Genomic DNA, 17,579 nt, shown 5'->3' on the forward strand with positions numbered 1-17,579 from the left:
AACGGCTCTGCAATTTCATCTCTTGCTTCCCATAGAATCCTTGGATATATCCCGTCAGGCCCGGGGGACTTGTCTGTCCTCAAGTTTTTCAAAATGCCCAACACATCTTCCTTCTTAACAAGTATTTCCTCGAGCTTACCAATCTGTTTCACACTGTCCTCTCCAACAATATCGCCCCTCTCATTTGTAAATACAGAAGAAAAGTACTCGTTCAAGACCTCTCCTATCTCTTCAGACTCAATACACAATCTCCCGCTACTGTCCTTGATCGGACCTACCCTCGCTCTAGTCATTCTCATATTTCTCACATATGTGTAAAAGGCCTTGGGGTTTTCCTTGATCCTACCCGCCAAAGATTGTTCATGCCCTCTCTTAGCTCTCCTAATCCCTTTCTTCAGTTCCCTCCTGGCTATCTTGTATCCCTCCAATGCTCTGTCTGAACCTTGTTTCCTCAGCCTTACATAAGTCACCTTTTTCCTCTTAACAAGACATTCAACCTCTCTTGTCAACCATGGTTCCCTCACTCGACCATCACTAGTAGATTGATGAGGGGGAGCTAGTGAATGTGATTTATTTGGACTTTCAGGGAGCTTTTGACAAAGAGATTAGCTTGTAAAATTAAAGCACATGGGATTAGGGGTATAGATAGAAAACAGTTTGGCAGACTAGAAAAGAAGAGTAGGAAGAAGCAAGTCTTTTTCCGAATGGCAAGCAGTGACTAGTGGGGTACTGCAGGGATTGGTGCTAGGATCCCAGCTGTTCACAATATATATATTAATGATTTAGATGAGGGAACTAAATGTAGTATCTCCAAATTGCGGATGACACAAAGCTGTGTGGGCGGGGAGCTGTGAGGAGGATGCAGAGATGCTTCAGTGTGATTTGGACAAGCAGATTGAGTGGGCAAATGCATGGCAGATGCAATACATCATGGATAAATGGTCTCCACTTCGGTAGCAAAAACAGGAAGGTAGATTAGTATCTGAATTGCTATAAATTTAGCGAGTCGCTAAAGGTAAGCATGCAGGTGCAGCAGGTGGTAAAGGCAAATTGTATGTTGCCCTTCATTGCGAGATGATTTGAATACACCAGCAGGGATGCTTGCTGCAATTGCACAGGGCGTTGCTGAGGCCACAAGTGAAATATTGTGTGCAGTGTTGGTCACCTTATCCGAGGAAGGGTGTTCCTGCTTTACAGGGAGCACAGAGAAGATTAGAAGATTTGACAGGCTGATTCCTGGGATGGCAGGACTGATGTATGAAGAGAGATTGAGTTGGTTAGGTTTACATTCGCTGGAGTTCAGAAGAATGAAGGGGGAATCTCACTGAAACCTGTAAAGTTCTAACAGGACTAGATAGGATAGATGCAGAAGAATGTTCCCGAAAGTGGGGATATCCCGAATCAGGGCCAATAGTCTAAGGATACGGGGTAAACCTTTAAGGTCTGAGATGAGGAGAAATGTCTCCACCCAGAGAGAGTGGTGAGCCTCTCCCTACCACAGGAAGCAGTTGAGGCAAAAACATTGTATGTTTTCAAGAAGGAGTTAGATATAGCACTTGGGGTGAAGGGGATCAAAGGATATAGGCAGAAGGTGGGATCAGGCTATTGAGTTGATTATCAGCCATGATCATAATGAATGGCGGAGCTGACTCAAAGGGCCGAATGGCCTACTCCTGTTCCTCTTGTCTTTGTTTCTATGTTTATCAAAAGTCTTTTGGAAATCCGTGTACACCATGTCAACCCTATCACCCTCATCAACCCTTTTTCTTTAATTCACCGAAGAGCTCAATCAAGCTGGCCACACATGATTTGTCTTTAACAAATTCACTAGTTGGTGGCTCATAGAATACACCCAGTAATGGTACCTCTATTGTTTATTAGCTCTGACTAAACAGGTTCTGTCTTTGGCCCCTCTCTCGACAACTGTAATATTATCTTTAATCAATACTGCTACCTTTACATCGAACATAGAGCATACAGTGCAGAAGGAGGCCATTCGACCCATCGAGTCTGCACCGACCCACTTAAGCCCTCACTTCCACCCTATCACCGTAACCCAATAACACCTCCTAACCTTTTTGGTCACTATCATGGCTAATCCACGTAACCTGCACATCTTTGGACTGTGGGAGGAAACCGGAGCACCCGGAGGAAACCAACGCAGACACGGGGAGAACGTGCAGACAGTGACCCAGCGGGGAATCAAACCTGGACCCTGGCGCTGTGAATCCACTGTGCTATCCACTTGTGCTACCATGCTCAAATCCCCCCCTCAACCTTCTGCCCCTTACCTTGAACGTGTGTACCCCTCGTAACTGATCCTTTTCTTTCCTGAACACCTTGTACCCAGGAATATTTAGAACCCAGTGTTGTCCTTTTTTCAGCCAGATCTACATTATTGTCACAGCATCAGACATCCTCATGACTATCTGCGTCTGCAGCTCATCAACCTTATCTCCACACTCCATGCATTCACATTCATGCACTGCTAACCTAATTTAGACCTTATTGCAATTGCATTATCTCTTTCTTTGACCCCAGCTAATAGCTTACTATTTCTTATTCTGATGCTATCTGTCTCTCCCAGTTTCTGCGCACCTTGTTTTTTCTCTCTAATATTAGCACCTAGTTCTCATCCCCCTATCAAATTAGTTTAAAACCTCTCTATTAGCATTACTAATTAATCGTACATTGATCTGGCTCTGTTCAGTACAACCCACTCAGCCTGTGCGGGTCCTATCTCTCCCAGAATCACAGAATAATATAGTGCAGAAGAGGCCCTTCCACCCATTGTGCCTGCACAGATGCATGAAAGGCATTTCAGCTAATCCCATTTGCCAGCACTTGGCCCATAGCCTTGAACGTTATGACGTGCTCCTCCAGGTACTTTTTAAAGGATGCGAGGCAACCCGCCTCTACCACCCTGACAGGCAGCGCATTCCAGGCCAGCACCACCCTCTGGGTAAAAAGGTTTTTCCTCAAATCCCCCCCTCAACCTTCTGCCCCTTACCTTGAACGTGTGTACCCCTCGTAACTGATCCTTCAACTGAGGGAAATAGCTGCTCCCTATCCACCTTGTCTATGCCCATCATAATCTTGTACACCATGAATGGTCCCAATGTATCAGAAATCTAAAAGCCTCCCTCCGATACCATTGCTCCAGCCAAGCATTCATCTACTCTATCCTCCTATTTCTATACTCACTGGTGTGTGACACTGTGAGCAATCTGGAGATTACTACCTTTGTCGCCCCATTTGCTCGTCTCCTTTCTAACTTCCTAAAATCTGCCTACAGGACTCCAACACTATTTCTACCTATGTCATTGGTACTGATATGGACCACAACCATGACCACTCATCCTCCCCTTGTTAGAGTGTTTCGTAACTGCTCAGTGACATCCTCGACTCACGGAAGCAACAAAGAATCATGGATTCATGCCCAAAGGTGCAGAAATATCTATTTGTTTCCCTAATTATAGGATCTCAGGCAGCTAAGTGGCGCAGTGGTGAGCACTGCTGCCTCACGATGCCGAGGTCTTAGGTTCGACCCCGGCTCTGGGTCACTGGCCGTGTGGAGTTTGCACATTCTCCCCACGTTTGCGTGGGTTTCGCCCCCACAACGCAAAGATGAGCAGGGTAGTGGATTGGCCATGCTAAATTGTCCCTTAATTGGAAAAAATGAATTGGGTACTCTAAATGTATTTAACAAAAAAAAAAATTATCGGATCTCTAATACTATTGTTTCCCCAACCTTCCTCCCACATTCACGATAACCTTATCCCATGAAATAAAGAAAAAAACAGCCGAGCCGACAATGGTTGGATTTGGTTCTGGTTGTGTTCCCGGGAGGAACCATGGCGCCGATTCGCGTGTCGGCGTCGGGGTGGCATGGCCCAGATGCGGGGATTATCCGGCCCCGGGCTGGGAGAATCCCGCCCCATCACTCTGATCAGTATTCAAGCACTTGCCTGGATACCCTTCAACAGTTGGGTGAACACATCCAAAAATGTGCTAACCATGAAACTCTCAACATCACTTTCCACAACTTATGGTTATTCCATGTACTAGCCTTATCTTCAATTCTTTTCAATTGAGATTCTTTTCAAGAATTCTCCCCCACTTCACTTCTTTTAGTCTTCAAAGTTAGCTTTCTTAAAAGTCACAGTTCAGCAGACTGCTAATGGTGACAGAGACAAGGTACTGGAAGAGTGACTGATGCCCATCATGCAGTGCTCCAGTGGAAGCAGGGGAAAAGTGGTTGACATTGGGGGAATCTGGCAAAATAAAATGTTTTCCAAGAGGCTAATTTACAAAAAATTTGCCTTGGAAATCTGACTTGAAAATTACATTTCTAGCTAGTGATTTGAGAATTCTAGGCCATTATAAGGTAACATTTTTCAGGGCGAGGAGAATAAAGGTGCAGCTGAAAAGAAAATACTTTACCACAGTCATCACCATTTGTACTGTGAGTTATAATATAAACAATGATTTGATGAGAGCTGTATGTTTCTAAAGTGACACCCAAAGATTTGCATTCAAATTTAATTAATCTATTGGAGCAGTGATTGCTTGCTGCTATCTGTTTGGCGCATCATCTTGCCTCATTTTTACTGACAGCCGCACTACCACTACTTTCAGGAGAATAGCACACCACCTATTGTGTTGTTGTGTTCCTATTCTGGCTGTGCCCAGATGAGTGAACGCCTCATGGAAGAATAAACCAGCTCCTTTCATCATGAATTATGGTGCTGAGGAGCTGACTTCCACTTGACTAGAATAACAGATAGAAAATATAACAGCAATAAATTGCATTTATACTCTTGCATTTTATAATTTTAACAGGTCTGCAGTATTTAGCAAGTTGATTGCCTAATGTTTTAGGCTTGTCATGACTTGCAGTCATATTGGGAAACCACATCCAGCATAAATGGAGGTTTGGAAATCGTTCGGTCACCATTATTGTACATTGGTTAATTGCTTAACAAAAACTATTGAAATTATGGCCTGTCATAAAGGAACAGTTCATGCACTAGCTAAAAATCTTACTGCATTATCAAGTATTAAGAGAATTAGGTTTTTCTTGCTTTCAAATAAACTTTACCCTTGCAGTAACATCAGACTGCTTATTTAATTACCACACACCATCCTTTCTTCTTCCTAAAGCTACCATAGCTCACTCCTTCCAGTCAGTAAACTTTTGCTCCTTTGTGATCGTAACACTCATGATTTGGCTTGTCTTCACAGTCCTGCGTGACAGCTGATTGTTGTGCTACTGTGGCCACATTTCATAACATTATCTGGATGTGCTCCAAATTACTGAAGGCAAAAGAACACCACGCTACAAAGTATGCAGATACTGTGGACATGACATGATAGCAAAAGGACTGTGGCCACTCCTATACAGCAATTATTCCTGGCATTAGATTTTCATTGTTGCTTTGGTGGATCATAAGATTACAACCACACCCTCCTCTGATGGGCAGACACTTTTATTAAACCAGCGTTTAACTTTGTGAGGAGAGTTATTGCTTGGAAAGTAATTGTTTTGTGATCACAGTACTTTAGCAACAGAGAGTACTCAGTGGCCCATAAAATGATCACACAATGTGCAATTCATGAGCTCTGATTACTGATTTACCTGTAAAAAGTCCATGCAGGTATAGGGCAGCAAGTCATCCAGGTGGCCAATGTCTTTTGAAAAACGGTTCAAGATCCGACCTTACAAAGAATATAAAATGTTGAAAACTTAGAATAATTTAACAGTTACAATACTCTTTACTGTATGGCTCATCCCTCTTAAGATTTTCATATAGCCCAATAGAAAATCATTCTCAAGATGTTTTAAAAAAAAACATCTTTTGGCAAGAGACTTAACAACACTTTAGGAACATGCCCAGCTGAGAATTTTCAGTAGCTGCTGAAGATGCAATCTGGCTTATACCTGGTTATATATTGGTGGTGTCTCTTAGAAAGATTTCCTACAAATGGGCATTAACAGTCAGGCCTTGGAAAGCACAATGGTTAATCTCAATGCTGTATTTTAAAATACTGACTGAATTCATAATTTAAAATGAATAATGTAAAACATTTGGGGATGTGAAAATAAGTTTGAAGGCAGCTCAATGATGAAGTATCTCCAAAAAGGAAATGCATTGAAATACAATATTTGAAAACTCTGAGCAGTATTGGGAAACTATATAGTGGGTGCTCTGGGTATTACCCTAACCAGTTAGTTGAGAGAAAAAGCTGTTCAACGGGATTCCAGTTTTAATATCCACCAGTGAGATACATCCACGTTGGACTTCCAGTGGCTGCATGTAGGAGGAAGTCGCACCTGCTTGAGGCTGGATTATTTGGAACTTAATGCCCGGTCCCAGGGGCAATTTTTCGACGAATAATTTTGACGCATAAGGAAGGAGGGGGATGTCCAAAAATCAGAAGAAAGCCGCTGTGAAGAAGGGGCCGAGTGAAGGTTCGCCATCGAGAGAAAGGGTCAGCCCGGGAACTGGAAAGATGGCGGGGGCTGAGTCCCTGGGTGGGGCCGCACTGTTCACGGCAGAAAAGATGACTGAGTGATGGCCATGGAATTTGTAAAACAGTTTGCTAAATACATGGAGGTGATGGGGAAGGAGATGATGACAGCACTGAAGGTTTTGGTGGAGGAGCCGATTGCCCTGGAGAAGGTGGCGGTGTCGAAAACATCAGTCGAGATTTGGGAGCAGGGTGAGAAACTGAAGGGAGTGGAGGAGGCCTTGTCGCAACACAGTGATCAGCTCACCTCGATGGGTGGCAAGCTGCAGCGGGTGATGGAGACCAACATAGGTCTGAGAGTGAAGGTGGAAGACCTGGAAAACATATCTAGGCAGCAAAATGTGAGAATCGTGGGCCTGCCTGAAGGGTGGAGGGTTCAAGGCCGGAGGAGTACTTTGCCAAGATGTTAGCGGAACTGTTGGTGGATGGGGAATACCCCTCCTGGTTCGAACTGGATCGGGCTCATCAGTTGTTAAGGCCTAAACCGAAGGTGAATGAGCCGCCAAGAGTGGTAATTATTTGTTTTCACAGGTACATGTGAAGGAGAAGGTTCTGAGTTGGGCGAAGCAGAACCGGGAGGTGCAGTGGGCTGGAGCTGGTGCATGCATATACCAGGACTTAACCGTGGAGTTGGCGAGCAGTCTTCGGGGAAGTGAAGACAGCACTGTACAACAGCGGAGTACGTTTCGGCATGGTGTATCCAGCTAAGTTGAGAGTGATATACAACCACAAAGACTTCAAGATGGTGAAAGCGGCGGACGTGTTTGTGAAGGTAGAAGGACTGGGGCGGAAGTGAGAAATGGGACTGAGGATTGGTCTTGGACTGAGGTTAGGGGGCGGGGGAGGTTGAAGTTTGTATACAGTTTTATTTCGTATTGTTATATGTGTTAAATGGGGTGATGTTGCCTGGTTGGGTAAGGTAGGAGTTGGAATTTTTTGCAATGGCAGTTTTATGGGGTGTGTGTGCTACACTGGGTTTGTTTGTTTGAAGCAAATTCTTTTGTTTGCCTGGGACTAAGTATGGGGGAGGGGATTGGAGGGGCGCAAGGGCCTCCACACTAGCAAGCTAAAGCTGGCTCGTGAAAGGGTGTGTGGTGGGGCTGCGGATATTGGAACCTGGTCAAACAGGTTTCGATGGACCTAGGAGGGGTGAAAAGTAGAGAGGGGACCGATACTGGGAGAGGTGTTTTCGTGAGGAAGGGATGGGTGGATTTTGGGAGGGAGGTGTGGGGGAGGGGTTGGATAGCAACAAAGGGCGTGCCAGGCCCAGTGGGCAAGGCCCGGAGTTATGATGATGATGAATAGAAGGGGTCGGGGGGAGGGAGGAGAGACCCTTGGTCAGAATAGTTACATGGAACGTGAGGGGTTTGTGGGGGCCAGTGAAGAGGTCGAGAGTGTTTGCGCACCTAAAACGTTTAAAGGCCGATGTAGTCATGCTACACGAGACTCACCTGAAGGTGAAAGTCCAGGTGAGGCTCAGACAGGGCTGGGTGAGCCAAGTATTTCATTCAGGGTTCAACAGTAGTGCGCAGGGGAAGCAACTGTACAGAGGAAGTGTGGTAGTCACCACTGTTGTATTATATTGTATATACTGCACTGCATGCGAGGTAAGGCCCCTGTACTACAGGTACGGGGGTAGATCCCTGCCTGCTGACTTCGCCCAGTAGGCGGAGTATAAATGTGTGTGCTCTCCGAACTGTAGCCATTTCGGCAGTAGCTGCAGGAGGCCACACATCTCTTGCTTTGAAGCATACATCGGATCTGCGACAGACCCAATCCCAGAAGCACAGAAGCTCCAATGTGTTTCCTCTCATCCAGGCAGAGGCCATGGCGCTACTGAAGGAAAACTACACTCAGCAGACCAACAAGACCAACAAGCGAGGCACCTCCTGTCCCCGCGGCACCAACTTCCCAGGAGTCTGTGGAAGATTTCTGGCGTGCCTTGCTCGCCCTGGTGAGAGACTGTGATTGCCAGGCCGTTTCGGCCACTGAACATTCTAACCTGCTAATGAGAGACGTGTTCATTATGGGCACAGAGTCGGCCTACATCCGCCGCCGCCTCTGAGAAGGGGCTACGCTTGACCTCGCGGTGACCAAGAAACTAGCGCTCTTGCTCACAGTCGCCTCACGCAACGTACAGGCGTATGCCACCGACAGCACGGCCCACCCCTCCTGTGCATCGTGGACCCCGCCAGCGGCCACCCCATCGTGGACCCCATCAGCGACCGCCCCCACCCAACCCCACGCCTGCGCCGCGCGGCAGCCAACCAACCCTGGGGGACCCAAGTGCTACTTCTGCGGACAGACGAAACACCCCCGGCAGCGCTGCCGGCGCGGAGCGCGCTCTTCAAGGCCTGCGGCAAGAAAGGACATTTCGCCCGCTCAATCGCCGCTATTGTCCCTGCACCCCTCACAACCAATGGGCGGAGCCATCTTGCCTGCCCCAGGACACGTGCGGCCCGAGGGCGCCGCCATCTTCCCCACCTCAGGTCCCCTGCCCGTCGGGCACCTCATCGGGCCGCTCATCGCCTGCAACTGCCGACGACCAGCCGCGTCTCGCCTCCGTCACGATCGACCAGTCCCGACCGCACAACCTCGCAATCGCGCCGACAAAGGTGAAGGTCGAAGGGCATGAGATATCTGCCTTCTGGACTCTGGGAGCACTGAGAGCTTCATCCACCCCGATGCGGTAAGGCGCTGCTCCCTCACGGTACCCCCCATTAACCAAAGAATTTCACTGGCCTCCGGATCCCACTCCGTGGCGATCCGGGGGTACTGCATCGCCACCCTCACCATCCAGGGCGTAGAGTTCAGCGGCTTCCGGCTCTACGTCCTCCCAAACCTCTGCGCTGCCTTGCTACTCGGCCTGGACTTCCAGTGCAACCTCCAGAGTCTAACCCTGAAATTTGGCAGGCCCCTACCACCCCTTACTGTATGCGGCCTCACGACCCTTAAGGTCGACCCGCCTTCTCTGTTTGCCAACCTCACCCTGGATTGCAAAACGTCGCCACCAGGAGCAGACGGTACAGCAGCTAGGACAGGACCTTCATCAGGTCTGAGGTCCAGCGGCTGCTGCGGGAAGGTATCATCGAGGCCAGCAACAGCCCCTGGAGAGCCCAAGTAGTAGTGGTGAAAACGGGGGAGAAAACAGGACGGTCGTTGACTACAGTCAGACCGTCAATCAGTACACGCAGCTCGACGTGTTCTCTGTCACCCAGGGGTCACCCGCTTTTATCACTTCATTAAGGCCCGCAATCTGCCCTAATCCATCGAGGAAGTCAGGACTGTCACCAGAGACTGCCGGGTCTGCGCGGAGTGTAAACCGCACTTCTACCGGCCAGACCGTGCGCGCCTGAAGGGCTCCCGCCCCTTTGAACGCCTCAGCGTGGACTTTAAAGGGCCCCTCCCCTCCACCGACCACAACACGTATTTTCTCAATGTGGTCGACGAATATTCCAGATTCCCCTTCTCCATCCCATGCCCCGATATGATGTCTGCCACCGTCATCAAAGCCCTCGACACCATCTTCGCTCTGTTCGGTTTCCCCGCCTACGTCCATGAGCTGCGCCAGTACCTGCTCAACAGGGGCATTGCCTCGAGCAGGACGACCAGCTACAACCCCCGGGGAAACGGGCAGGTGGAGTGGGAGAATGGTGAGCCTTGGCATATTTAGACCATAAAACATAGGAGCGGACGCAAGGCCATTCAGCCCATCGAGTAAACTCCACCATTCAATCATGGCTGATTTCAACTCCATTTACCCGCTCTCTCTCCATAGCCCTTAATTCCTCGAGAAATCAAGAATTTATCAACTTCTGTCTTGAGTGTCTACTCAACGTCCCGGCCTCCACCGCCCTCTGTGGCAATGAATTCCACAGACCCACCACTCTCTGGCTGAAGAGATTTCTCCTCATCTCTGTTCTAAAGTGACTCAATTTTATTCTCAGGCTGTGCCCCCGGGTCCTAGTCTCCCCTGCTAATGGAAACAACTTCCCTACGTCCACCCTATCTAAGCCATTCATTATCTTGTAAGTTTCTATTAGATCTCCCCTCAACCTCCTAAACTCCAATGAATATAATCCCAGGATCCTCAGACGTTCATCGTATGTTAGGCCTACCATTCCTGGGATCATCCGTGTGAATCTCCGCTGGACCCGCTCCAGTGCCAGTATATCCTTCCTGAGGTGTGGGGCCCTAAATTGCTCACAGTATTCTAAATGGGGCCTAACTAATGCTTTATAAAGCTTCAGAAGTACATCCCTGCTTTTATATTCTAAGCCTCTTGAGATAAATGACAACATTGCATTTGCTTTCTTAATTACGGACTCAACCTGCAAGTTTACCTTTAGAGCATCCTGGACTAGGACTCCCAAGTCCCTTTGCACTTCAGCATTATGAATTTTGTCACCGTTTAGAAAATAGTCCATGCCTCTATTCTTTTCTTCAAAGTGCAAGACCTCGCACTTGCCCACGTTGAATTTCATCAGCCATTTCTTGGACCACTCTCCTAAACTGTCTAAATCTTTCTGCAGCCTCCCCACCTCCTCCATACTACCTGCCCCTCCACCTATCTTTGTATCATCGGCAAAATTAGCCAGAATGCCCCCAGTCCCGTCATCTAGATCGTTAATATATAAAGAGAACAGCTGTGGCCCCAACACTGAACCCTGCGGGACACCACTCGTCACCGGTTGCCATTCCGAAAAAGAACCTTTTATCCCAACTCTCTGCCTTCTGCCTGACAGCCAATCGTCAATCCATGTTAGTACCTTGCCTCGAATACCATGGGCCCTTATTTTACTCAGCAGTCTCCCGTGAGGCACCTTATCAAAGGCCTTTTGGAAGTCAAGATAGATAACATCCATTGGCTCTCCTTGGTCTAACCTATGTAATCTATGTAATTTGTTATCTCTTCAAAGAACTCTAACAGGTTTGTCAGGCACAACCTCCCCTTACTAAATTCATGCTGACTTGTTCTAACCCGACCCTGCACTTCCAAGAATTTAGACATCTCATCCTTAACAATGGATTCTAGAATCTTGCCAAAAACCGAGGTTAGGCTAATTGACCTATAATTTTCCATCTTTTTCCTTGTTCCCTTCTTGAACAGGGGGGTTACAACAGCGATTTTCCAATCCTCTGGGGCTTTCCCTGACTCCAGTGACTTTTGAAAGATCATAACTAAAGCCTCCACTATTTCTTCAGCTATCTCCTTTAGAACTCTAGAATGTAGCCCATCTGGGCCTGGAGATTTATCAATTTTTAGACCTCTTAGTTTCTCTAGCACTTTCTCGTTTGTGATGGCTACCATATTCAACTCTGCCCCCTGACTCTCCGGAATTGTTGGGATATTACTCATGTCTTCTACTGTGAAGACTGACGCAAAGTACTTATTTAGTTCCTCAGCTATTTCCTTGTCTCCCATCACTAGATTACCAGCGTCATTTTGGAGCAGCCCAATGTCTACTTTTGCCTCCCGTTTGTTTTTAATGTATTTAAAGAAACTTTTACTATCATTCCTAATGTTGCTGGCTACCCTACCTTCATATTTGATCCTCTCTTTCCTTATTTCTCTCGATTGCTGTTCTACTGTCTTTCCCACTAGGCTCTGCTCCCAGTCGATTTTCGTCAGTTCCTCCCTCATGCCCCTGTAGTTACCTTTATTTAACTGTAACACCTTTACATCTGATTCTACCTTATTTCTTTCAAATTGGAGATTGAATTCTATCATATTATGATCACTGCCTCCTAAGTGTTCCCTTACTTTAAGATCTTTAATCAAGTCTGGCTCATTACATAACACTAAGTCCAGAATGGCCTGTTCCCTTGTGGGCTCCATCACAAGCTGTTCCAAAAAGCCCTCCTGCAAACATTCAATGAATTCCCTTTCCTTGGGTCTACTGGCAGCATTATTTACCCAGTCCACTTGCATATTGAAATCCCCCATGATCACTGTGACCTTGCCTTTCTGACATGCACTTTCTATTTCGTGGTGCATTTTGTGCCACTGGTCCTGACCACTGTTAGGAGGCCTGTACATAACTCCCATTAAGTTTTTTTTGCCTTTGTGGTTCCTCAACTCTACCCACACAGACTCCACATCATCTGACCCTATGTTGTTTAGTGCTATTGATTTAATTTCATTCCTAATTAACAAGGCAACCCCGCACCCTCTGCCCACCTCTCTGTCTTTTCGATAGGTTGTGAATCCCTGGATGTTTAAATGCCCCTGCAACCACGTCTCTGTGATGCCTACCACATCATACCTGCCAATCACAATCTGGGCCACAAGCTCATCTACCTTGTTCCGTACACTGTGCGCATTTAAATATAGCACCTTTAATTCTCTATTGTCCGTCCCTTTTTGTTTTCTTAGTGTGGTGGCCCTTGGTTTACTGAGCCTTTCCATCCACTGTGTCATATTTTGTGGGATGGGGACTATCGTAACCTCTCCGGAGTTCTGTCTTTTTGTGCTTTTTTGTATTCCTAAGCAGCTACGCTTCCCACTGATTACTTCACCTCTTGGTTCCCTGACTTTCCCTTCCCCCCAATCTCTAGTTTAAAGTCCTATTGACCACCCTATTTACTCTTTTCGCCAGATCACTGGTCCCAGCTCGGTTCAGGTGGAGACCATCCCAACGGTATAAGTCCCCCCTGTCCCAAAACTGATGCCAGTGTCCCATGAAAAGGAACCCCTCTTTCCCACACCACTCTTTCAGCCACGTGTTAACATCCCTTATTCTTGCCTCCCTATGCCAATTTGCACGTGGCTCGGGCAGTAATCTGGAGATTATGACCCTTGAGGACCTGTTTTTTAATTTGAATCCTAGCTCTTTATAATCTCTATTTATTTTTTCTTCGTTGTTTTTTTTTTGGGGGGGGAAATTGTAGTTGTTGAAGTCAACCAAAGGTTTAAGACATGGCAGGAGATCTCAGACCCGTGTCATGCTCCTTGTGTGCGATGTGGGAGCTCAGGGACACGTCCACTGTCCCTGGCTCCTTCACGTGCAAGAAGTGTGTCCAGTTGCAGCTCCTGTTAGACCGCGTGACGGCTCTGGAGCTGCGGATGGACTCACTTTGAAGCATCCGCGATGCTGAGGACGTCGTGGATAGCACGTTTAGCGAGTTGGTCACACCGCCGGTGAAAGGTACTGAGGGAGATAGAAAATGGGTGACCAAAAGACAGAGCAAGAATAGGAAGGCAGTGAAGGTGTCCCCTGCGGTCATCTCCCTGCAAAACAGATATACCACTTTGGATACTGTTGAGGGAGATGGCTCACCAGGGGAAGGCAGCAGCAGCCAGGTTCATGGCACCGTGGCTGGCTCTACTGCGCAGCTGGGCAGGAAGAAGAATGGCAGGGCTATAATGATAGGGGACTCAATGGGGTATGGGGAATAGACAGGCGGTTCTTCCGACACAATCGAGACTCGAGGATGGTATGTTGCCTCCCTGGTGCAAGGGTCAAGGATGTCTCGGAGCGGCTGCAGGACATTCTTTGGGGGGGGGGGGGAAGAAGATGAACAGCTAGCTGTCGTGGTGCACATAGGCACCAACAATATAGGTAAAAATCGGGACGAGGTCCTACAAGCTGAATTCAGGGAGTTAGGAGTTAAACTAAAAAGTAGGACCTCAAAGGTAGTAATCTCAGGATTACTGCCAGTGCCACGAGCTAGTCAGAGTAGGAATGTCAGGATAGATGAATGCGTGGCTCGAGAGATGGTACAAGAGCGAGGGATTCAAATTCCTGGGGCATTGGAACCGGTTCTGGGGGAAGTGGGACCAGTACAAACCAGACGGTCTGCACCTGGGCAGGACTAGAACCAATGTCCTAGGGGTGGTGTTTGCTAGAGCTGTTGGGGAGAGTTTAAACTAATGTGGCACGGGGATGGGAACCGATGCAGGAAGTTGGAAGGTAGTAAAACAGGGACAGAAACAAAAGGCAGTAAGGGGGAAAGTGTAAGGCAGAGAGGCCATAGTCAAAAATCAAAAAGGGCGACAGTACAAGGTACAGTGACTGAGGGGAGCTCAGTGAATAGTACCAGGAATATTAAAAGGAATAAAACTGGAAGTAAAAACATTAATGGTAAGCTACGCGGTAGGTTGTTACATGAAGATATGGGTTCAACGACAAGGAAAATTAGGAGAAAGGTTAAGAGGAAATATAATTTAGGAGAGGTTACTGATCGAGGTGTTAAGATTCAGAACAGAGGTAAAAAAAAAAAACATATTTGTGGAAGGAGTGCCAGTCAAGTGGGCTTCTTTGTCCTGGATGATATTGAACAACTTGAGTGCTGTTGGTACTGCATTCTTCCAGGGAAGTGGAGAGTATTCCATCGCTCTCCTGACTTGTGCCGTGATGGGCGTGACATGTTTTGGAGCACAGGTCTTCAACATTATTGCTGGAATATTGTCAAGGCCCATAGCTTTTGCAGTATCCAGTGCCTTCAGTTGTTTCTTGATATCACGTGGAGTGAATCAAATTGGCTGAAGACTGGCATCTGTAATGCGCAATAAATGCTGGCCTTGCCAGCAATGTCCTCATCCAGAGATTTAAAAGAAGTTTTGTTATTTTGACAGAGCACTCTGCAGTTTGAATATGACTTTCTTCAACTTCTTCCTCCGGAGGATGCCAAGATGGATCATCCACTTGGTATTTCTGGCTGAAGATTGATTCAAATACGTCAGCCTTCTCTTTTGCACTGATGAGCTGGGCTCCTTCATCATTGAGGTTGGGGATATTTGTTGAATCTCCTCCTGTCAGTTGTTAATTGTCCAACACTGTTCAGTCCTGTGGTGTAGCTTCACCAGGTTGACACCTCATTTTTAGGTTTGCTGGTGTTACTCCTGATATGCTCTCCTGCACTCTTCTTTGAACCAAAGGTGATCCCCTGGCTTGGTGGTAATGGTAAAGTGAGGGATATGATGGTCTGACCCACCAGCAGGAAAGACCCAGCATAGGTGGCAGTACAATGGGATACAGTCAGGAGGAAGCTGCCCTGGGAGTCTTCAATATCGACTCGGGAACCGGTGAAGTCGCATGGCATCAGGTCAAACATGGGCCTGGTAATCGTCAGCTGCTTACCATGTAACCATTTCTCTCCCTCCCCCCCCCCCCCACCCCACCAACCCGCAATAGCTGATGAATCAGTGCGCCTCCATTTTGAACACAAGTTGGAGGAAGCACTGAGTTTGGCAAGGATAAAGAATGTACTCTGAGTGGGGAACTTAAATGTCCATCACCAAGTGCGATTCGGTAGCACCATCACTGACTGAGCTGGTCAAGTACTAAAGAACAGACTGGGTCTAAGGCAGGTGATAAGGGAACCAAGAGGAAAAACATACTTGACCTCATCATCTGCCTGCTGTTGGTGCATCTGTCCATGACTGTGTCAGTACAAGTGACCACCGCACAGTCCTGTGGAGACAAAGTCTCCCATCTCACATTGAGGAAATCATCCATTGTTGTGTGGTACTATCACCATGCTAAATTAGATAGATTTTGAACAGATGTAGCAACTCAAAACTGTGCATCCATGAGGTGCTGTATCAGCAGGCGCAGAAATGGACTCAACCACAATCTGTAACCATGATGGTGGTGTCTGAGACATTGCCATTCTCACAGAATCATACCTTACAGACAATGTCAAGCTGCAGTTTGACTAGTCTATTAGATCTCCCAATTCTGGCACAAGCCCCCAGACATTTCAATGATAATCTATGATTAATCTAGGACAAAGGTTCGGCACAACATCGTGGGCCGAAGGGCCTGTTCTGTGCTGTATTTTCTATGTTCTATGTATGTTCTATAAGTGTACTTTACCTGAATGCCCGTAGTATTCGGAATAAGGTAAATGAGTTGATGGCGCAAATCATCGTGAATGACTATGATTTAGTGGCCATTACTGAAACATGGTTAAAGGATGGTCACGACTGGGAGTTAAATATCCAAGGGTATCAAACTATTCGGAAGGACAGAGTGGATAGTAAGGGAGGTGGTGTAGCTCTGTTAATTAAGGATGACATCTGGGCAATAGTAAGGGATGACATCGGTGCTATGGAGGATAAGGTTGAATCCATTTGGGTGGAAATCAGGAATAGTAAGGCGAAAAGGTCACTGATAGGAGTAGTCTATAGGCCACCAAATAGTAACATTATGGTGGGGCAGGCAATAAACAAAGAAATAACTGATGTATGTAGAAATGGTACAGCAGTTATCATGGGGGATTTTAATCTACATGTCGATTGGTTTAACCAGGTACCGGTCAAGGCAGCCTTGAGGAGTTTATAGAATGTATCCGTGATAGTTTCCTAGAACAGTATGTAATGGAACCTACGAGGGAACAAGCGTTATTAGATCTGGTCCTGTGTAATGAGACAGGATTGATTCAGGATTTCATAGTTAGGGATCCTCTTGGAAGGAGCGATCACAATATGGTGGAATTTAAAATACAGATGGAGGGTGAGAAGGTAAAATCAAACACCAGTGTTTTGTGCTTAAACAAAGGAGATTACAATGGGATGAAAGAAGAACTAGCTAAGGTAGACTGGGAGCAAAGACTTTATGTTGAAACAGTTGAGGAACAGTGGAGAACCTTCCAAGCAATTTTTCACAGTGCTCAGCAAAGGTTTATACCAACAAAAAGGAAGGAGGGAAAATCGACCGTGGATATCTTAGGAAATAAGGGAGAATATCAAATTGAAGTAAAAAGCATACAAAGTAGCAAAGATGAGTGGGAGACTAGAGGACTGGAAAATCTTTAGGGGACAACAGAATACTACAAAAAACGCTATAAAGAAGAGTAAGATAGATTATGAGAGTAAACTTGCTCAGAATATAAAAACAGATAGTAAAAGTGTCTACAAATATATAAAACAAAAAAGAGTGGCTAAGGTAAATATTGGTCCTTCAGAGGATGAGAAGGGAGATTTAGTAATAGGGGATGAGGAAATGGCTGAGGAACTGAACAGGTTTTTTGGGTCGGTCTTCACAGTGGAAGACACAAATAACATGCCAGTGATTGATGGAAATGAGGCTATGACAGGTGAG

The 17,579-nt window shown here is 46.6% G+C and overlaps 1 protein-coding gene across 3 annotated transcripts in view; it reads right to left on the minus strand.

Annotated features, from left to right (window-relative positions):
* The window catches only part of abcc4 (ATP binding cassette subfamily C member 4 (PEL blood group)), a 742,685-nt gene that overhangs the window by 251,069 nt on the left and 474,037 nt on the right, over positions 1-17,579 (minus strand). For all 3 annotated transcript variants that reach the window (XM_072476237.1, XM_072476236.1, XM_072476238.1), the window contains one exon: positions 5,639-5,718. In XM_072476237.1, coding sequence (XP_072332338.1) covers positions 5,639-5,718 — 80 coding nt within the window. The remainder of the gene's footprint in view (positions 1-5,638; positions 5,719-17,579) is intronic.

This window comes from Scyliorhinus torazame, chromosome 15, assembly GCF_047496885.1.
Source record: "Scyliorhinus torazame isolate Kashiwa2021f chromosome 15, sScyTor2.1, whole genome shotgun sequence".
NCBI lineage: Eukaryota > Metazoa > Chordata > Chondrichthyes > Carcharhiniformes > Scyliorhinidae > Scyliorhinus > Scyliorhinus torazame.